Raw genomic sequence first — 23,032 nt, forward strand, 5'->3', positions numbered from 1 at the left:
CCTCAATCCCCCCATGCCAACGATAGAGACAACTTTACGATTCGAACCACCTTCCTGGAGTCGCTTGACGACATCCTTGGAGTCCTTGACAACGATATTTACATTTATTACATTACAACATATTCATATTGCTAACACAGCGTTCCCACCTTGGTCTTATATGCTTTAAATACACGTTGCCCTCCTGCTTGGATCAAATTATTAAATGTATATCCTAACAATTTTTCATCACTAATACATCATACTCAAAAATAAGATATAAAATCTTATTAATATACTAAATATTAATTGTTTTCAAATAAAAATATATAAATGAGAAAATAATAATAAACGAACGACTATCGTGGAGTTTCATATATATTTAAATAGACGAATGTGAGAGACGAATAAGATCAACAGAAATACTTGTGCTTACGTTTTTTAATTCAATTTATTATAATAATTATTGTAAAAGAATAATTTTGCGTCAGTTTTTGTTTTCTTCTCTCAACTTAGATCAATGGGACATCCTACTCCTAAAAAACAAAATTCATTTACAATGAATTCACGTAAACAAATATCAAAAATGAGTTTTTCTTATGAGATAAACATTGCAAATTATGAGCTTTAACAAAAGTATTGTATTTTAATCCTGATTTTTAGGACGGATGTAGTTTCACTAGAAATAAATTTATTTTTGGTGTGATATTCATTGACGTAAATTTATGTTAAATATTGTACTAATCAACGTAAACTTTAGAATTTAAAAAAAACGTTCATTTTGACTTAAATCCAAAATCTATGATTAAAAAAAATAAAAATGCTATATCAATCTAGGTATTTTATTTATATTAAAATAATAATAATTTATTTAACTTAAATTACTTAAACAATGATAAATCTAACTATCTTTATTTATATAAAACAAAAATATATTAACAACTTTATATATCATCTTCTATCAATGATCATTCATTTCTTATTGAACTTTTTGTTTTCAATATAGTTTAAATATCCAATATTTGATTATGTCATGTCCATAACTCTTGATAATACCAAAAATAAATAGGTTATCACATATTTTCTTAAGTTCCTAACACATTTATTTTAAACAAATACTATGAAAATTTTGGAAGATGATGTACTAGAAAGATACAACAATATTAATGAGACATGAACTCAATCCAAATAAGGGATTGATATCATTTTTAACAACAAAAAAAGGACAATAAATTTATAGAGAATTTTCATTACATATTGCTTAATTTTTTCATATTTATTCAACTTGAGACTTAGATTCACTTGAAATTCTGAATAGAGTACATGATAATGAAATGTCTCCTTCGTAAGTTATTCATTTTACCAAACACATTACAAGTACTCGGTCAACTTCTTTTTCATTATTCCTAATGTGATATAGATTCATCCAACTTTGATCCATAATTACATATGTTACAGATTTCATTGTTATAAATAATGCAACTCCAATATTATAACTAATGCAATACAATTCTCATTTTTCCAATTGAAGGTGAGATACTACCCATTTAAGTTAATGTTTTCCTTAACTCATTAATACATACAAAATAAATCTATTATCTTAAATTTGATAAAATTTTTACAAAATTTCACACTGGTTTCCAAAGTGTGTGATATATATACAGGGAATAACATTAATGGTTTGAATTAAAATTACTTTAACTTTAAGATTATACTTAATGTGTATATATTAATAAACTATGAAAAATAATTTTTCAAAAAAATGTGTAATCCAACAATTCAAGATTTAGTGTAAAACGATTAATGTTTAATATTTTTACTAAATCTCGAAATGAAAACTAAGATTTATTCAATGTGTCCATCAATACGGTATTTATTTTAAATAAAATTAGTAAAATAAATACAAACCAACTATTAACTAAATTTTATATTTAGGTAAATTTAGTCTACACATACCAATGCTTGTTTAGAAATAAAAAAAACCTCATACAAACTTTTTAAATTTTGTATAAAATAATGGTCTACCAATATAAAACATAACAAGTAGTAGGTCTTAAACAAATATTTTAGAAGTGCAAAAAGAAATTGTTTAGGTTTATGAAAGGATGCAAAATATATCAACTATACGAAAATTAAAAGTAAATATTTTTATGTATGTACTAATTTATGTTATATGTAAAAAATACTTAGGAGGTCCAAAGCTTCCGTCAAGCATGTAAGGAATCTTCACCATTAATAATAATGTATAAATCGTCACACCAAAATATCATTCAATGTCATCATACCTATGATATAATAAAAAGTTCAAATATAACAACTAAATATTGGGTACCCTCGTATGGTAAAAAGGGAAGGGCAATAGTGATAAGGATAGCAACAACGGTGAAAGGAGGAAAATCATCAAACTTTGTATAAAAAACAAACCTCTTATATCAACTATGAAATCTGTATAAAAAATCAAATACTTTTTATACTCGTGTTTCTATAGCTATAACGATTTGAAAATTGATATTGTTACTATGGGCTCATAGTCGACCGAACGGTAAAGGTGCAGAAGAGTCGGCCGACCGATGATACCTCTCAGGTCAATAAACCGATCGGTAAAATCAGCTCGACCGATGGTACCTCTCAGGTCAATGAATCGATCGATTAAATCAGCCGTTAAGGTAATTAATAATAATAACAACTGTCGGAGAGTTAATGAAAATAATTTAATGAAAATAATTGTCGTTTATTGACAATTAATACTGTCATTCATTGGTGATTAATGAGTCAGATGGTAAGCTCATTATAATTTATAAATATTTGTCTGGCGGGTACAACTAATTGAAACTTAGAGCTCTGATAACTAAATCTTGATTACAAGATTATTACGCAAAATCACTGACCTGAGTGTCGGAGTGTCTTTTGCAGGCACCCTCTCCCGCGACTTGGATAAAAAGAAGAGAGAAGACTACACAACTGGACATTGAAACAAATAACTTTGAATGTTTCGGATTAGGGTTCTAAATCCTACTGTGAGAGATATAAAAAACTTTTTTAAATTAATATAAAAAGTCTTTTCTAATACGGTAGAGACAATGTTATTGCAAAAATAAACACAATGGTCTGATTTTGATTTGAGGTCATCGGGATCGAAACTCCAGTCAGACTCACGAAAAGCTTGAAAGGAGATGTTAGACGACGGAGAAAACAAATGCCATGAGATTGAATGCCAGTTATATATTGAAGCATTCTTTTAACAACTTGCCAATGATGCATTTGCGGGTTAATGCATAAGATTTGGTGTTGGTGGCATTGTTTCCGCGTGACCAAAATATCATTAACATAAGATTAAAATTAGTAACATATAACCTTTATGAAAACATGTAAATAATAAAAATTAAGTGTGACAGAACCCTAATTTCTAAAACTGACGATACATATTTAAGGATGTCACTTGAAATTAGAAAAATAATTAATTACTTTATTACCAATTTATGAAAAAATAAATCTTATATTTTAATTTATTTTTGTTTTCCTTTTTTCGTCTCAATGTTCTCAAACAATGTGCAAAATTAACATATGTGAAACGGGTTTTCTTCATTTCTTCTACCTCTGCAGTGGTATATAATGAAAGACCTAAAACTCCTCAAGTCGTAGCTGATGAGACATGGTTTTCAAATCCAGATGGCTGTAAGGAAGTGAGAGAGTAGGTTGGAGCGATGAACGAGACGAGAGGGAAGGTAGTGTGCGTGACCGGTGCTTCTGGTTTCATTGCTTCATGGATCGTCAAATTCCTTCTTCAACGTGGTTACACAGTCAGAGCCACAGTTCGCGACAAAGGTCTGTTTCATTCATATTCCTAATCCCTAACCCTAATCCCTAATCATAAACTCTTATTCGGTTATTGGCATCAATATGAATGGATGTGAATGGTATGGTTATGTAGGTAATCCGAAAAAGGTGTCGCACTTGGCTAACCTTGAGGGAGCGAAAGAGAGGCTGCATCTCTTTAAAGCGGATTTGTTGGAAGAAGGTTCGTTCGATTCCGTTGTCGAAGGTTGCCACGCTGTTTTTCATACTGCTTCACCTGTACGTTTCGTGGTCAACAATCCACAGGTACTAGTACTATTCCAAAAACAATTCAATGCTTGTTAGGTTTCTGAAACATTCGTAAAAAATTTAATTAAATCATTTTTTTTAGTATGGTAGATTGGAGGATAGATTTATTGCATGTGATAATTGACTGACAGATATGCTTCGGCATTTCCTCTTGGAAGGAAATATTATGCTGAAGAGTTGTTCTTCTTGTTTCCTTTATTTTGACCTTTGTTTTCCTGTGTCAGGCTGAATTGATTGATCCTGCAGTGAAGGGAACTCTTAATGTTCTCAAATCATGTGCAAAATCGCCATCTGTGAAGCGTGTTGTCTTAACTTCTTCTATTTCTGCAGTTGCATTTACTGGAAAACCAAAAACTCCTGAAGTAGTTGTTGATGAGACATGGTTTTCAGATCCAGATTTCTGTAGGGAATCAGAGGTTTGTGCTATTTTGCTAAAATTTAGTAGAAATGAAATCCTGAAGCCCGTAAGGTGGTATATATGATTTTGATGTAGTTTGTTGGGAACTGAGTGACATTTGTTTTTCTGTGAACAAAATTTATGTCTTACCTCTACATGTGAATAACACTAGTTATTGATCTGTTTTTAGGAAGTTTATATGCTGATAATTGTACAGTTTTAATTACATAATTAGGAGATTTAATTACATTCCATAATTAGGAAGTTTAATATGCTGACAATGTATTTTATATTTATGGTACAGGATCCTGAATTGTAGGGATAGATTATATAAATCACAACTTAGGATTTTCTGTTATTAAGTCTTTGTATTCTGTTTAAGAGCAATTGTTACTCTATGAATAATGAGAAACCGTTTTCCTGACACAACCACTTCTGCAGTAACTGACTCCACTTTGGCATCACCAGTAGTACTAGTGCATGTGCTACAGTAGTGGAAGAGATGAGCCATTAAACTGTTTAAAGTTTTAACATTATTCAACAAGTGTTTAGTACTGTCAATCTTGTACTCAGTAGATAATAGCTGTTAAGTTGTAAGTCAATCTCGAATATATTTGTTCCAATATTCTGTAAATTGTCTTCTAGAGTGTGTTACCATGCTTTCATATTTTCGTGCATTTTCTATTTTTTGTCTTCAGTTCTGGTACACGCTTTCAAAGACCTTGGCCGAGGAAGCTGCCTGGAAATTTGTAAATGAAAACAACATTGACATGATTGTTATTAACCCAGCAATGGTAGCAGGACCTCTCTTACAAGCAGAGATTAATGAAAGCGTTGAGCCAATTTTAAACCTAATAAACGGTAATTTGTATTTACTCTTGAAGTTATGCTGTATGAAAATTCTATTATATTCTTTTCCTGCATTTAGAATTCTGACTTACACTTTGAACTAAAATAGGAAAAAGGAAACAGAAAATATGCAAAGGCAAATATTATAACAATTGATAATATAATAACTACAATTCTTAGTTAAACTTTATGTTTGAGGAATGAAAATGTTGCATTTAAATCATAACGAGTTAATGACATATTCTCATGCCTCCCTACTTATTAGCTCTGTATATGTTCTAGCTTGATTAATGTATACTGTTTAATGTCTCTATATGTTAACAAGACACACTAAATATTATCAAATATGTTTTATGCTTTTATTCGGTGTTTTATGTTATTAGATAAGATTAAGGTACCTAATGATCATTGAATCTTCTAATGCATTACTACTGCTGTTGTTTGGAGGATCGCTAGGTTTTTTATACCCTTGGGGTTTGTGTGCGTTTGATACTGTTTATAAGAGAGTCAAATATGGATTGATTCCTTTCAAGATTTCCTTTATCTCGCAGAAAATAAACAAACAAACTTGGAGGCAGGGTATTTTTTGTGGGGACGAAGGGTTAGAATTATTGGGGACTTGCTCATCGTGATATTATGGGTGCTGCCGTTCAATTTGGTCAAGGTTAGAAATTAGGATACCTTAAGCTTAAAATAACTCACGTTCATCTACTATAAGATTAATAGATCCACTTCGGAACCCATGGTTTGTCACCCTTAAAGAAGATAGATAAGCATCCTATTTCATTGATAAAGCTTGAGTCAGGATTAGTTTAGTAAAACATGCAATATGCTTAAGCCAAATACACTACATTGCAATAAAATAAGTGCGACTTCAGAACAAGTTGCATTCCTTCGAAGGGAGTATTGTGCCCTAAAGTTAATTATCGCAATAGATTAATATTTTTATTCTTAGAAGATTGTTTTAATATCAGTTTTTGTTTCCGTTAAGAATATATATAGCCTAAGTTTTAATGAATTTATTTTTCAGAGAACTGAATTTTCTTGGGATAAATTTGAGAATGACGTAGTCTATTGATGTAAGTAATGTTTTGAACTAATAAACCCTGGCAAAATAAACTTTGGACCGATATGTTTACTTGATTTTTATCATCATTGGGTTGTTGGTTTATCATATGTATGGAGTTTAATATTTAACATTTGGGAGAAAAGAGATAAATAAAAAGTTTGCTAGACACTAACTTAACTCTGTAGTAAGATTTCGTTATCTTTTCGTATTTATATTTAACAACAGTGTAAAACCCGATACCATTATACTGTTTAGTGCTTCCACAAAAGTTTTAACCTGGGAAACTGTTTTTATTATTTGTCGTATAGGTGAGTAACTATCACATTGTTGAAAAGAAATAAGCACAAAAGACTGAACCTTTTAAGTACTGTCCAATCTTTTTTCTTTTTTGTTTTCAAGAAAGAAAATGGAAATATTAAGATTAATCTATGCTGATTAAGATGTGATGTTTACGTCTCTGGAGTGGTTTTCTTGCATTAGAGGCAAGAGTGCTTTCCTTTGAAAGTTCTTTCTCCTCAGCCCATCCGTCTTAGTATGCAATCTTTTTTTCTTTTTATTTAATGTCATTGTTTGGTTCATATCTTACTATAGTATTCATTTTTACTATTTACTGATACATATCACTACACGGATATCTTAGAGATACGATACATGAGTGAGTCTTTGTATTTTGTATACCCATACAGTTCAACAATTTATTATTTTACCTTTTCACCCATTCTCACGAAAAAAAAATTAAAAATCCGAACGAATTCGAAACACTTACGAATTTATCCTATTTGATTGTTCCAATGTACTCATGAGTAATTAACCGTTCATTTTCATTCTTCTAAAACTATTATATATATATATATATATATAATAGTTTTTGTTTGTATGAATTCTGTTTAAGTTGTTTTATCTATTTCTACTTGAGACTGTTTGCCTTGTATCATTTATATGATGACATATTTGAAGTAATTTTTAGATGTTCTTGAATCATATTATTCTATACAAAATTATACTTCACGATTCAAATAATTAACTTGGCGATTGAATATCGAGTCAGTAATCTTAGTTTGAATGCAGAATAATTACCTGAAAATACTAATGGATTTGCCATGTGCCTCAAATATATCCCGGACAAGATGTGACTTTTGCTTAGTGACCATTTCAATAACCAAAAAATTTACATTATAAAGTGTCACTGTGGGAGAATTGATTTAATGTATTTGCCAAACAAGTACTAACTCTTTAGTTTATTTAATGCAGGTAAACCGTTTCCAAATAGATCTTTTGGGTGGGTCAACGTGAAAGATGTTGCCAACGCTCATATTCTGGCTTATGAGATCGCTTCGGCCTGTGGAAGATACTGTTTGTCTGAGAGAGTCATACACTACTCTGAGCTTGCTAGGACTTTACGTGATTTGTATCCTACATTTCAAATTCCAGATAAGTAAGTTTAATTTTATAAAGCATGAATTGGAAATCCCGTTTTTTAAACTCCTTTTCTAGCAATATCTTGGCTTGTTTGAAAACTCAATTCAACTGGAAAACGAAATTATTCTGTACTGAAATTGATATACTTTTTGATAAGTATTTGTAAGAGAAAAAATTAAGATGATAAAGTAAATCAAACTTTTATCGATATTTAACATCAATTTATGCATATTAATTTTTGAATTTGTTATCTAAACTTTTTAAGCTTACTTACATAATAAACCTTAAATGGAATATATATTCTTCACCCTTCAACTGATAAATATGTGCTCCATCAAATATATTAACTATACCAGTCGTACTCTCGGGTATAGTGGAAAACAAAGAAAATGATTACGGTAAACAATTACTTTAGTCCCAAAAGAATAATGCACTGTCAGTTAAAATTTTGAAGTATGAAAATTAAAAATAAGTCTCTGAATTGCACTTACTATAAATTTCAGTATCCAAACTTTGTGAATTACTTTCATTTTAGTCCCTGATATTATTTGTTTTCATTTTAGCACTTAAACTTAATCACTTTTTCTCATTTTAATGTTTTTGAAAAATTATCATTGAGATAGCAATAAGTGGTTAAGTTCAAGGATCAAAAAGAAAATAAGTAAAATCAGGATTAAATGATAGTAAGTGGTAAAGTTCAAGAACAAAAGTGATAGTAAATGGTGTTGTTCATGGACCAAAATGACAGAAAGTGTATCGTGTAGGGGGTTTTCTAATGACAGGACTAAAGTGACAAATTACACTCAGATTTTCTTTCTTAAAATTTTATTACTCTGAGACCCAGGTCTGGGTAAATTGCATTATTGAAGACTAATGTTGTTTACCCGATCTACGTTAATTTTAAGTTGGTGTAGATGTTTGTGTATGTGTGCACACGTCAGGATTACTATGGTTGCTTTAGTGTACCTAATGACCTATTCCTGAGATTTAATGGTGATGCCATAATTCCATACCTTCCATCATATCGGATGTCCAAATAATTTGGACTCCATATGTGTAAAATGATTGTCTCAAGTGAGCTTGTCTTTAAAGCAACTTCTATATAACTTTGACTCCTATAAATGTCGAATTCCATAGATAATCTACCGTCACTCACTTCTTTCTATCTTTCTATTTTTGTGTGGAAAAATATCTTTTTAACAACTTTTTTTTGACAATTTTTTTACAACAATTTATGTGATAGGTTGTAATTGATCCGACCAATAAAATAGTGACATATAATCTATTATAAAAAAATTGTTAAAAAAAATTGTTAAAATATCATCGTCCGTTTGTGTGTTTGTGTGTGCACATAGAACATTTAAACATTTAGCTTTTGCTTTTAATTACAACATTTGCACTTTCTCAAATCTCAATAATGTTTTCAGGTGTGAGGTAGATGAGCCGTATATGCCAACATACCAGATTTCCACAGACAAGGCAAAGAAGGACTTTGGAATAGAGTTTACTCCTTTGGAAGTGAGTGTCAGGGAGACTGTGGAAAGCTTCAGAGAAAAGAAGATTATCAACTTTTAATCCGTGATCTATCCTAACTGTGAAATATGGTCTGTATTTAATCAATCAGGTTAATATTGTTTGCCACGGGATTGAATATAAAAGGATAAATAAATTGCACACATTATTCCTGAACTTGGGTGGACTTATGCTTTATGTCCTTTGTTCTGAATTTCACCTGTATTAGTGATATAATAACATTTGTAACGTAGATCTACTTTGATTTATCATTAAAGATTAATGCACGATAGAAAAAAAAAATATCATTGTAGCATTACTAGAGTGATTCAAACCAAGAAGTCAAAAATAATGGTAAAGCTATAACATACATGGTCCACTTACCTTGGAGAAATCTCGAAAACTACTCTATGAAAATCTTCTGCGCCATTCCATTCCACTCGTCCAAGAACGCATGCGTCACCATCACCATCACTGGCATGCATCCTGAAGCCTCCATAAAGTACCCTTTAATTAAAAATAACTTTCCGCATTCTCATAGAAAGGTAATTTTTTCACTTCCTTAATGAGGAAATAAAGACTATAGAAATGGTAACTTTTTATAAATTCCTAACAAATATGGAAACAAATATTCTCACTACCATATTTCAAAGAACGCAAAAAGATTTTATGGAACAAATGTCTTCTCTATTTTTTTTCTTATCATACACAAATGATACAATAATGAAAAAGCTTATACTAATGTTGCTGACCCTTCATCATTCTACATCACAATTTCTCCACAAGAATCTATTGGTTTGTAACGCTGCAAATCACTGTCATGTGCAGCTGTGTTTGGGAAATACACATGTTTAAAGCATATACAAGAATCGGAGAAAAGATGCTTTGCTGTATACACTTTGCATCTAAGATATAAGAGGTTGTAAATGACTTCAAATTCATGAGCCATTCTGTAACCAACAATCTTTAAAATTATCAGGTATAAGCAATACGCCTTACATGTTAAGAGCTAAAGCGCTTAGGAATTTATTTATTTCTGAGAGAATGTAGTGAAAAGGGGATCAAAACTAGTTGGTTTGAATGTGTAAAAAACGAATGAAACTCCAAATTGTCAATGTACTTCCATTGTACACAGTATTTTAAACCATCATTAGTCACTAAAGCATGAATACAATCATCATTTTCCAACCCTCCCCCGACACGAACTGCAACAATTTTCCCATAAACTATAAACTTAAAACAAGTTCAAGGGGTCAGCAAATTATACTCCAACCTAAACAACACACGAGGTCCTACAATGTAACATTAACCATGATCCAGGTTTCAGTCGGTAATGTCAAAACAAAGTTTAGCCTCATCCCAAGGTCCATTGATCTCAAACTTGTACTCCTGAATCCTTATAAGCCAATAAGGACAGACCACGTTCACAAAAACCAACAGACTAAGCAGCACCACAAAAAGGAGGCGATGCAGCATGTACACAAAACTTAAGGTCATGACCATCAAACTGAGAGAAAAGCATAGGTGCATGCGGAAGGAATATTTTTTAATACAGTAAGTAACAAGTGGAGCAAAAAGGAAAACCTGAAGGGAGAATAACATGATAGCGAACACATGTAGTCTTGATGGAAGTCGAGAAGCCATGAAAACAGAGGCTACTACAGAAGCATTTACAGAGATACAACTGGTCAATGCAGGATTCTTAAGAACCCCCGGGGCTTTGACCGTGGATTCTGAATAGTCATGCAGAAAAAGGTGAAGTACTAGAAGTGATGCAGCTACTGCCCAAATGGAATCCGAACTAATGGACCTTGTAAGAGTTTGATAGATGGGAGCCAAAACATATAACACGGTTATGAAAAAGGAGATATTAAGGACATAATGGAGAAGGAGACTAAGGGAAAGCATTTCTTGAGTGAAAAGGAGAATTAAAAAGCCTGAAACAAGCAGACTTACATCAATCAACAGGAGAGAATTTTCATCAATAGTTGATGTAAGTGTACAAGTCCAGACCAAGACAACAAGAGCAACAATGCATAAATATTCAGAAATGGATACTGAGTCCAGCATCACCTTTAGCATGTCCCTTTTTACAACACTGGCATTCATCACCATTCCTTCAAGGAAAGATTCATCTGTATGATTGTCATCATAACCAGGTTGCATACCACCATATGCTACTTTTCTCCATCTGGGACGAGGCGATGAAGAATTATTAGCCAAGCCAGGATCCATTGCAATAAGTTCTTTAATTTCAGACGGGCCTGCGGGGCCAAAACTATTATATGGAAAGACCTAAACGTCCTTTACTACATAAATCTTGCTCCATAGACGTGTGCCATCTGTCTCATGCAATCACAGGGTAGAGAATGTCATATTTCAGTTCCACTCTCTTGTCTTTCAAGCTTGTTCATGAAAGTCATCTTCATAATCTGAAGAATAAAATATGATGAAATTACATGTAATGAAGAAATAGGCAACTCACGACACATATGAATGTCATCTAGATATTCTCAATTATAGATGATGAAATTGCATACATCCGAGATTAATTAATGTTATTATCACTTGTCCAGACAAAGAGATTGGAACTTTTAACAGTATTATATAAAGATCAAGCAATCATACATCACGTTATTCGGTAACAGTTAAAGATAGTCTCACACTAAAGTTATCACCAACCACATCATTGAGCTAGAAGAAACTCCACAAGCCAGGAATGTTCAGTTTAGTAGGTGAGGAAACTTAGAGCAGTATAGACTGTAAATGTCTTGGATACTAATGGAACCTCATCAGGAATATCTTAAAGCAGTATAGACTGTAAATGTCTTGGATACTAATGGAACCTCATCAGGAATATCTTGTTCTGCATTCAGCATTTCTAAGGAAAAAATCTTGAACAAACCAAATAACAAACAAGGATTGTGCATTATTTGGTTTTGAAAACCAAGAAGAATTGTAATGAACTGGAAATGCGGCTTCGTAATTTTGAACTGAAGTGTTTAAATTATGTAAGAATCAAAATGAGCTTCAAACGGAAGTTTAACTGGTTCAAGTTTTACTTAATCCTCAGTTCTCAAAGAAAATTCCATAAAACTTAACAAAATCAACCAAAAAACTCGCATAACAGAGAGAGAGAGAGAGAAAACAAGTACAAGATTGTAGATCTGAATCCTAATTTAACATACAACAGAAAAGAAAACGCTGAGAAATAAGGAAGATTCGTTAGGTTAGAATCCTCACAATTCATAATGGTTATTTCAAAGGAATGAAAAGCAAGAAACAGAGAAATGGAAAATACCACGACGGTGAGAAATGTAGATTGAAACTCTTCAAACGACACCGTTATGAGTTGAAGCAAATAGAATTTGGAAGAAGATGAAGAGGGAAAAGAAGGGTTTTAATGTTCCCTTGGGAGGGTTGTGTTGTTTCAAAAACAATAACTCATAATAATATTAATTAAATAAATATATAACAATAAGGATGACATTAACAATAACACTAACATTAACGAATCGATCACGCCTTAGTTTATAATTAAATATAAAATATTTTTTTAATTTTCTTTTAAAAGAGATAAATAATAATAAATATATAAGAAGAACATATTATACATTTTTAAGTATTTTATTTCCACTTTATCAAATTTATTGATATTTCGTATTTTTGTGATTTCATTATTAAGTACTATTTTTTTCGCCGTGCAATCTCCAAAATAAATATTATGGAATTTATTAGTTATATTATAATTAAATTCTTAAATTATATTATACACTTATGATAATAAAGGTATTTTTTTATTTCACAATAAAATTATTCTCAATTAGTATAAACGTTTAAAAATAGTAAATTCAATTTAAAATAAAAATAAATTAATTTAAATATACGAGAGATTAAAAAAACTAAAATATTCCCATACATAGTTCTTAAGAAAATTACAAACTAAGATATGTATATAGACTTCTGCGATGCATGGGATAAATACTGATTTTCATAAATTAAAAATTAAAATATAAAATTATATTATAATTAAAATTCATAATAGAAGTAAGTTAAAGTCATATATTATGTTCTAGATTTATGATACAAAATATATAATATTTCTTTTGTCACTTCTTTTTTTTTTCACTTATAGATTGAATTGCTTCCGGTGGCTGTGCAAAGTGGGGGTGGATTGTTCGCCACAACCACAACTTCCATCAATTCCCTTTTAATAATCACCAAGTTATAACACTCAAAGAACTTCAGTCTTAACTAACAATGAATTCATCATTAGACAGAAAAAAAATGATGACTTTTTCAGGTAGCCATATCCAATAGAAATTTCGCACAAAATAGCAGTGTCCCCTCAAAAAACACATTTTATTGTGATATTTCAGAATTCGAATTTCCTAAGCAACCCAATTTGGAATATGTTTTCTTGTAAAAGATCTGTGGTGAAAAGATCTGTGGTCTCTAAAGAAAGTGACTTGATCTTTTCTTGTAAAGTCGAGCATTGTCATTCTGCTGCTGCTGCTGCTAAACATTTGAAATATGATCTAACAGACAGTGACCACGTACTGGTTAGAAACCAATCAAGCTTTAATGGACTCAACACGTGGCCTCCATAATCCCAGCCTGTACTTGTGTGTGTATTTCAATATTAACTTCCTCTGCAAAGCAAAAACTAGTCGTTAGGAAGAGTTTGCAAGTTAATCGAACAATTTGTATGTCTTGTGGACAAATCAAATGATTGTATCTTAAAATCCATGTAAGTACAAAAAACCCAATCCTAACATAAGGTGGAGGTCATTTCAGTCCCAATGAACAAGTTATGGGATTAAAAATCTGACCTGAATTGTTTCACAAGAACTGACTACCATGACAAGGAGTCGTTTTACTTCCTATATTAGAGTCAATAACAGCCCCTATGATTTGTCCAAACTTATCTTGGATACGCGAATGTAAGACAGCATAGAGGTTATAGTGGCATCTGAGATAACCCATGTTAAGAAGATCCAATCATATAACCATGTATCTAACACAGGTAGTGTGCCAGGATGAAGATGACAACAGTACATCAAACATCTTAGTAAACACAGAAAGATGCAGAAAATCTAATCACTTAACAATGTGTACATGTAACCCTTTTCTACTAGCATGTCAGAGCCAGTCCAATGGCTTGATGACAGAGCAGAAGGGAAATTCATAGAAAAGGTAGCAGGCATTGAGAGGAGAATAAATTTTGTCAAAGACAGGAAAATCTGCAGGTTCAAAAGTCATACATATTTTTCTAATCTGTAATTTGTGTCAAATACCAGTTCCTTTGAAAGCATAAACTGTTGAATGACGGCTCACAAATGGCTTTATTAATGTCTAACAAATTATCACGTAGAACAAGGTGCACTATGAGCCGTATAGAGATTCTAAAAAGCCCTTTGATAATCCTACAATCAAGACCCTCAATTTGATAAATTTCACTAAACCATGGTCATTCATCCTCATTTTAAAGGACCATTTAATACAAGGGAGAGAACTGAATGGAAAATGGCATCTCATGATTGGAGGGGAGGAATGCTCAACTCCTCATTTCCCCTTCCCTCAATTCCCCTTCAACCAAACAAAATGTAAAGTTACAATGCCAGTCATAAAATTCAACGATTTAAACACAAATTTGCTTACAGAGTTAAAGAAAAAACCAGGTCACAATTCAACATAGATTGAACTAATAAAGCAAACAAGTCAATCCAGTGCCTTCCAGGAGTTACTAAACACAGATCAAACTGAGGTATTTAATTCCGTTACTAGTTAGTTGTCTTGCTTGACTGATTGTAACTGAAGTACGCGTGTAAACTGCGGATGTGATCAATTAGTTCTTCAGTTAAATGCATTTATCTTTCTGTATGTAGCTCAGCCTGTATTACTTTTAATTTTGATCTCAACTGTCAGCATTCGCCAATCTCCCTTCATTGTTATTTATTACCATTTTCACATAACGCGTAATCTTATTCTTCCTCTACAGGTCACCATCCAGATTTTACTTTTGGAGAATTGCCAATTTCTTTGCGACAAATAGGGAAACGATAATAGCCCAAAATTTATACAGAGTAGGCTGAAAAAAAAAATCACTCTATATACGAATTTTGCAAGAGCAATGAATCTATTTCACACATTAAGCTAAAGAAGCAGAAAGCAATCGTGAAGCAGAAGAAAAAATGGAGCCAAAGTATTAGGAATAAGAAATATATACATGTTTGCAAGGAATGCCGAGCTTCTTGAGCTTGAGGGTGCGAGTGACAAGAAGCTTCTGGAAATCTCCGATATCGGATTCGAGCTTGGGAACGTGAGACTCAACCCCTTTCCCAATTCCGTTTAGAAACTCTGGTATTCCAACCTTCACTGCATTTGGCGCAAACAAAAATACATTAGGGCGTGTTTGTTTGTTGGTTGGTTAGAGATCAATGCAGCAAAACAGAAGGATAGAGAAAGAGATTACCAGCATAGTGGGGTGATTTGGAGAAGAATCTAGAAGAAGAAGAAGGCGTAGAGTGTGGGAGTGTTGAGATCAAATTAGCACCTCCTTTGGTGATGATTCTCTGCAACTGCAACCATGCCATTCCCATTTTTCTCTTCAACGTTTTGTCAAACACCTTCAAAGCTTCCCCAGACACTTTACCTTCATACGGCGTTGTTAGGTTGGTTGTTTAATTATTTTTTTAGTTTCAATTTCATCACTATTTTTTAAAAGTGATTCAATTTCATATTTTCCATTAATATCGGATAAATGGTGTTAAATTAATATTATGTATCAATTTGTGTGAGTTTTTTTAATTTTTATTAATTTTTTATATTATTTTTACGTGTCATTTTAAAGTTGTATAACATTATATAATCAATACGACGTAACAATAATAATACAACGTGACACTATCATATAAAATTATCTTAATTTAGTTTTTTTAGTCTTTATATTTGTTTTATTTATTTAATTTAATCATAATTTTTTAAACAACACTGTTCCCTTCATATTTAAACAAAACGTTTTTGTATAAATCTTGATATTTTTAATAAAAATAACATTTTTATTAAATATTTATGAAAATATTTTTAAACTACATTTAAAATCTATATCTTTAACTTTAAATATTTGTATATATTGAGATATTAAATATTTTAAAGTCAATAAAATTAAAGGTATAGGTTGAAAAAAAAGTAAATTTTGAGGGACAATTTATTTCATTTTTACAAAAATTAGAATTAAATTAAATAAAAATTAAATTGAGACTATGTCACATTAAACTCACAAAAAAAGTTAAAAATAAATAAAAAAATTACAAATCAACCTATGACACTCATTTTAACACTGTTTGTAGAAGAATAAAAAATAAATCAATTTTAAAAAAAATCAAACACAGACAAAAACAAATTAAAAGATCAACTTGACACTTTTCAACAAAAACAATAATAAAATAAATAATTGGACCTAAATTTAATCTAAAATAAAATAAATAAATTTAATTATATAAGAGATTAAAAAGATTAAAAATATCCCCTAAAAATGGTTCTTAAGAATTCACAAATTAATATATATTCAATGAGAGAAATATTTATTTTAACAAATTAAAAAAACAAATATATATATATATATATATATATATATATATATATATTATACTTAAAATTCATAATAATAGTACTATTATGTTCTAGGGTTATGATACAAAATTTATAATATTTATTTTTTTTCACCTTTTTTATGCATTTTAAAATTTTGTTTTCACTTGAGATTGAATTGCTTGAGGTGGGTGTGCAAATGGGGGTGCATTGTTTACCACAAACACAAGAACCTTTATCCCATTCCATTCTATTAAATCACCATTCACATAACTCTAAAAGAACTTCAATCTTAAATATGAACTCATCATCATTAGACAGCAAAAAAAAATATGACTTTTTGCATGTGGTTATATTTAGAGTTCAAACCCTATACTTTCCTATGTTGAATTTTCAAAATATCAAATCTGTTTCTATTATTAAATTTTGAAGACTTAATAAAGGGACAATACAAAAAATTTAACACTAAAAATTCAAAAACATGGAACCAAGAAGACAAGTATTAACCCAGAAAAAAACTAGCGAAAATTTTCAAACAATGTAGCAGCCCTTAATTCAATGGATCCATTATCAACTTTCAACAAGAAAAGTTCCCAGCTTATTGCTAACAACACATCCTTATTAAATGGTGCATGACGTTGGAACAAAGAAAAACCCATCTCCTTATTAAATGCTAACATGTTCCTCACTGAACAATACAATTGCTTTGTTGAATTTCATGTCCTCGTGACAAACTTTAACTTAAATACAACTCCTTATACATTATGAATGTTGTAATATGTTGTGTTTGGTATACAACATCAAGATTGAATCCAACTAAAAATTGATATCATTCTCTATCTAAAATTTTAAAATAACGAGTTAACGAGTCTTTACTATACTGTTTTATTTTCTCATTTCTATATCATGTAAGACTTAAACTGTAGATTTGAATTTTTTGACGGTAATCTAGTTAAAACATGAGTTTATCTTAATAATCAGTTTCTCATTGCAGAACAACTTAAAAATTACTTGAGGAACTTTGTACGAATTTTGTTGTTTTGACAAACAAAATCTCCAGTTACACCACTGATCAGGGATTTTCAGAATGCTTACCTTATTTCTCATAGCATATAGTACATATTACATGAAAGATCTCAAACTACAAATCTTAAAACATGAAAAGCCTGAGTGATTCATTGTGCACTGTTATCTTAGGATGTGCAATTTTATGTCAGAACCAAAAGGCCTAATACATTGAAGTGGAGAGTTAGAGAGTGACTAGTGAATTTTCTCAACATCAGTAGAAATATGACAACGCAAAGGGAAAACTGCTTTGCCATTCTGTCTCATCAACAATGAGGAGTTGCCAATGTCTCTGAGTGGTGATCTTTTTGGAGCTAAGAATCCACCATTACCACCATGAGTTTTTCTTTCTCCACTCCTTTGAACATCACTGTGCTTGCTATTTTCTGTAAAGTTGCTATTTTTCTTTGATGAACAAACCACTATTCGCTTCTCCAGCTCATTCTGTGTGTCCACTGGAATGGGCAAGCATTTGGTCCCCTTCACCACATTCTGTTCCTTCTTCAATCTTTCAAGATCATCACGGACCATGGAGAGTTCTGCTTCGAGTTCCTTCGTTTTACTTTCAGATGAAACAGCTTTTTCTTTCCATTCTTGCACCTGCCACAGAAAACAAACACAGATGCCAAGATTCAGAGACCAAATGCATGAAAATGAAAAACATGGCATGTTTCATTCAGTTAGAGAGATATGGATCATCAGATGAAAAACATGGAAACATTGATCATGTAAAGTTCAAAAATTTATAGGTGTCAAATATGACTAAAGAATTGGATATCAGTGAACTTGTATCTATCTTACAGCATTGTGAAGGGATTGAATATCAAAATCAGATTGCTTGGCTCGATCTTCCCAAAAATCTCGAGAAGCCTGCAATTCCTCCATCTCTTCCCTCACCTGACCAAGCATCTCCTGCATTTGTGACCATTGCTCAGTCTCTGCTCTAACTTGCTCTACAATTCTCCGTACAACAGTTTTGCAGTGCCCTGAGCATGGATTCCCTTCACAAGATAGTTTTTCCTGCATGGTTTTGTCAGTTCAAAGTTTGGTAAGAATCCATTTTCTTGATTCAGAAAACTTTGTTTTATATCAAAAAGGTTGACCACTCAAATCAATTTATGTCAAGATTTTCTTATTGATGCTGCAAGTTTTTCCTTGGATGAAACAGGATGAAGTGCAGTGAATAGTATACACTGATTGTTAACAATAGCCTGTTATGAACTAGTGATCAACAAAGAAATCATGAATATACCCGCTGAGGTACTCTCATGGAAGATGAATCTTGAAGTTCAACTCTCTTGGAAGTTGAAGCAGAACTAGCAAGTGAACAAGTAGCACTGGACAGCAGTGAGTTATATTCTTCCTCCATTCTCTGTAATAATATTCCCTTTGACAATCCCTCCATTTTTCTCCTCAGAATCTCCACCTGTAAATTAAACAAAATCCATTCAGAAGAAAACATCACATGACAAAACAAACTGCCTTAATCAACCTTTGCTGAAATTAGATAAGTTCACTGGAGATTGAAATTTCACTCTAGAAACATAAAAAGAAGCACTGTGATTTCCTTCATCTTGATAATCAAACAGATAAGAACCTGTCTGCACCGATATTAATTGCTTTGCACAGTAATATAACAAAAAGTCCACAATTTTTTCCTCCTCAAAACCAAATTTGAAGTAATTATAATTGCTTGAGTAAAAATTTGATTTTTCAAATTTTCAAGTTTCAAGTACAGTGGCCACTTCAAAATACGAAGCTTCGAAGATCCTCTAAACTCATTTTTAAAATATCCTTCTCGAACACAAATTAGTCATTTCCAAGTTAGTTTTACTAAAATCTGCATAACTGGAGCATAAGAAATCAGAAGGTAAGAGAATAGTCAAAACAAAAAAATGTGTCCAGGGCAAAACATCAAGGTTATCATCATACTTACATTCAGTTTTCCACTTGCAACAATGCTATCATCAATTCCGCTACACCTTTTAATTGACAGGCTTATGTTTTCCATCTCTTGAAACTCCCTCATATATATCTCATCTGAGGATCCTCCAATCTTCTCTAGTCGCCTCTGCAGAACACAGACTTGCTTGTCAAAATTTTTGTTTTTCTTGGCTCCTAAATCCTTCACTTTCGACCTCTTCTGCAATCTCTGAAGTTTCTCAGTCAACTCATGAATCTCCTCATCCAAAACCATATCAACATTCTTTCCTTCACAAATCCTGATTCTTCCCTGCATCATCCCACTTTGCAAGTTAATACAAGTGAAACGACACGACCACCGAAAACCAGCAACCCAATTAGCCCCCCACCGATTCACAATGCATCAAAAGTGACAAAAAAACAGTTTTTGTTCAGAAAAACAAGGAAGAAGACGTTTCTACAAATCAAGTTATAAAAGTTTGGACTTGGACCATCAACCATGAAAATTCGAACATAATTACAGACTTGAAAAAGGAGTTAAATTTAGAAACACGAACGTTGAAATGAATAAAGTGAGAAAAAGGGTAGAGAGAGACTAACAGAAACAAGAGTGTGAAGAGCAGATCTTAGAGTTGTCTCCATCTTAACACGAGTCCTCTGCAACTTCTTAACCGCAATCTCCTTCTCCATCCTCAACAAGTTACATTCAGCCCTTAACATTTCTGCTTGAAACTTCCACTTCTCTTCCTCCAAGGCCCACCCTTCGGGACTCCCCACTCTCTCCCTCCTCCTCTCACCCTCACTGCCACCGTTGTTGTCCAACAGCACTATGGGAGGACGTGCACGTCTTTCTCGATCAATCAGAGTCCCCAACCTGTTGCTATTGTTGCTTTTAACGTCCCTCCGGAAAGAGGGTCTCCGGCGAGGAAAGTGCAGGATCCTCGGGGTTGGAGGAGGCGGAGGGTGGTGGCGCCACTTGGGTCTTCTCGATGCTGCAGTTGCCATGTTTTCAATTTCATGCAAGGGAAACAACAAGTTGAAAGAAAAAGAACAAAGAATATCTGAATGTGAGATAGTCCTATGTATGTATGTAGTAGAAGTAGCAGCAGCAGTATCAGACACACAGAGAGAAAGAGAGAGAAAGAGGTGGTTGGCGTGCAACCTCGTGAAGTGGAAGAACAGATATTTGAAATGGAAAAAGGTTGTGTTGTGTTGTGTGTGTTTGTAAATGACAAGGTTTTACGGTATGCGTTTTTGTGTTGTTTGGGTGGCTTGTGGTTGGAGCTTCTCTCTTCTATTTATTTCCAACGTTGGACACTGTTACTGGTTTACGGGAATTTGAAAAAGGTCACTTTCAAATTACAAACACAACATGCACTGTCATCGCTTTGCTTGCACCAACACAACACAATACGTTAAAACCTTGGCCACTGTTACTTACTACTACTCATCGACTCATTTTACCTTTTTATTCACACTTCGTTTACTACGTTAATCCCACACACAATCCCTAGATTATAGTGAACTACATCGTTAGCTTACCTTTTGTACCTTTTTAAATATATAAGTTTTTAGTATTTTTAGAAAATCAAATAATATATATATATATATATATATAATGATACAGTGAGATACTTTTATATTCATTTAACAAGAAAAAAATCATTTTTTTGTAATTTTTTAAGTTAAAAAAAATAAAAAAATAATGTCAAATAAATATAAAAATTTATGTGTTAAAATATAATTTTTATATATATTAGAATTAAAACAAACAAAAAAGATTAACTATTTTGAAGGAAGAAATTTTTTACTTAAGAAATATGACATCACTTCAAATATAAAATATTTAGATTTAATACTTGTAAGTTTTTTTTTTTGCATATCATTTAACTCTTTTATTTTTATCTAAGACATACCTGTCTCGTCTATTTTGACACATCAGTCATTATTTGATTTTAATTACAAGTGGATTTTTTATCACAAAAAAATGTATTTATCTTTGAGGTATAAATTAATTTGATGTTTCTTCTAATATAAAACTTTAAGGAAATATTCATGTTTTATATTTCCTCGAAATATTATATATCTTTATCTTTTCACGTTCATTAATGATGATATTTTTTCGAATTTCAATGTGATAATTTTCATTAAAAGAATAAATGAAATTTTTTTATACCATTTGGCACCCACAATTATAAAAAAGATTATATGATGTAATGTTAATATATTATTAGTGAACAGAAGTTGTTGTGTTATCAACTTAAAAATAATCTAAACGTGTGTTTTAATTAATTATTATAAAATTTAGCAGAATTACTTCAAAGATACGTTATTTTCCTCTTTTTCGTAGAGTTTGGTAATGATCTTCTTCAATATGTAGGAAGATTCTTCGTGTTGTGATTTCACTCTCCGGAGTAAAACATGAGGTCAATTAAAAAAAACAATCATTTGACAATATTTTTTTTACAATATTTTAATATTGTTTACGTGTCATTCTATTATTAGTTTAAAATTATTTCACAATCAATAATAATAATAATTATAAATACCAATATAAACCAATTACAAAATGACACGTAAACAGTGTTAAAATGTTGTTAAAAAAATGTTGTCAAAATATCATTATCTATTAAAAAAATGATTAAGATGCGCACAAGTAGAATTTAATTTGAAAATTTTAAAATGAGTTCATTATTCTAACTGGAAAATTTTGAAGTTGAAAGTTGTTGAAGACTGTAAAGAGGAAATATAGAATGAATATGGTTGATTTTGTAACGTGGAGGGTTGCAAAACAGAGTCTCCACGAATGAAGTTTGAGCTGAGTAAGATTTTTTTCATACTTAATTCCATAAGAGGACAACAAAATAATTATAATTTAGTAGGGAGAACAAAAGATAACCCTTCATAAATACACTAAAGTAAGTCTAGTAGGTTAGGGTTAAGCATACCACTTCTTCGTAATTAATAATTTATTTGACGGTTTGGGTTAGTGTTTTTAATTAGGTTTTATATTATTTTTCAAATTAGAAACCGAAATAAAACTAAAGGTGCTAAAAAGGGTTCAGTTCAGTATTTGATAAAATTCAACTTAGATTTGATACTATGATCGAGGTATGAAATAA

At 31.5% G+C, this 23,032-nt stretch overlaps 4 protein-coding genes across 4 annotated transcripts; 1 reads left to right on the forward strand and 3 right to left on the reverse strand.

Annotated features, from left to right (window-relative positions):
- Positions 1-3,572: 3,572 nt before the first annotated feature.
- On the forward strand, positions 3,573-9,506 carry LOC124837632 (cinnamoyl-CoA reductase CAD2-like). The gene is made up of 6 exons (XM_047313053.2): positions 3,573-3,804; positions 3,911-4,080; positions 4,308-4,499; positions 5,179-5,341; positions 7,650-7,833; positions 9,245-9,506. Exons 1-6 carry the CDS (start codon positions 3,684-3,686, stop codon positions 9,390-9,392), a joined length of 978 nt encoding a protein of 325 aa, XP_047169009.2. The 5' UTR covers positions 3,573-3,683; the 3' UTR covers positions 9,393-9,506.
- A 906-nt stretch (positions 9,507-10,412) lies between these two features.
- Positions 10,413-12,754, reverse strand: LOC148201917 (phosphatidylinositol N-acetylglucosaminyltransferase subunit C-like). Its single transcript, XM_088109077.1, has 2 exons — positions 12,631-12,754; positions 10,413-11,761 (listed from the first exon to the last, which is right to left on the reverse strand). Exon 2 carries the CDS (start codon positions 11,562-11,564, stop codon positions 10,653-10,655), a length of 912 nt encoding a protein of 303 aa, XP_087965203.1. The 5' UTR covers positions 11,565-11,761; positions 12,631-12,754; the 3' UTR covers positions 10,413-10,652.
- An 825-nt stretch (positions 12,755-13,579) lies between these two features.
- LOC148201918 (uncharacterized) lies at positions 13,580-16,029 on the reverse strand. Its single transcript, XM_088110385.1, has 3 exons — positions 15,805-16,029; positions 15,559-15,707; positions 13,580-13,981 (listed from the first exon to the last, which is right to left on the reverse strand). The coding sequence occupies exons 1-3, from the start codon at positions 15,929-15,931 to the stop codon at positions 13,904-13,906; spliced, it is 354 nt and encodes a 117-aa protein (XP_087966511.1). The 5' UTR covers positions 15,932-16,029; the 3' UTR covers positions 13,580-13,903.
- A 1,972-nt stretch (positions 16,030-18,001) lies between these two features.
- LOC148201919 (uncharacterized) lies at positions 18,002-21,173 on the reverse strand. Its single transcript, XM_088108655.1, has 5 exons — positions 20,511-21,173; positions 19,924-20,220; positions 19,240-19,413; positions 18,789-19,007; positions 18,002-18,587 (listed from the first exon to the last, which is right to left on the reverse strand). Exons 1-5 carry the CDS (start codon positions 20,913-20,915, stop codon positions 18,183-18,185), a joined length of 1,500 nt encoding a protein of 499 aa, XP_087964781.1. The 5' UTR covers positions 20,916-21,173; the 3' UTR covers positions 18,002-18,182.
- Positions 21,174-23,032: the final 1,859 nt, after the last annotated feature.

This window comes from Vigna umbellata, chromosome 3 (genome assembly GCF_029865625.1).
Source record: "Vigna umbellata cultivar VRB3 chromosome 3, Vumbellata_1.0, whole genome shotgun sequence".
NCBI classification, from domain to species: Eukaryota; Viridiplantae; Streptophyta; class Magnoliopsida; order Fabales; family Fabaceae; genus Vigna; species Vigna umbellata.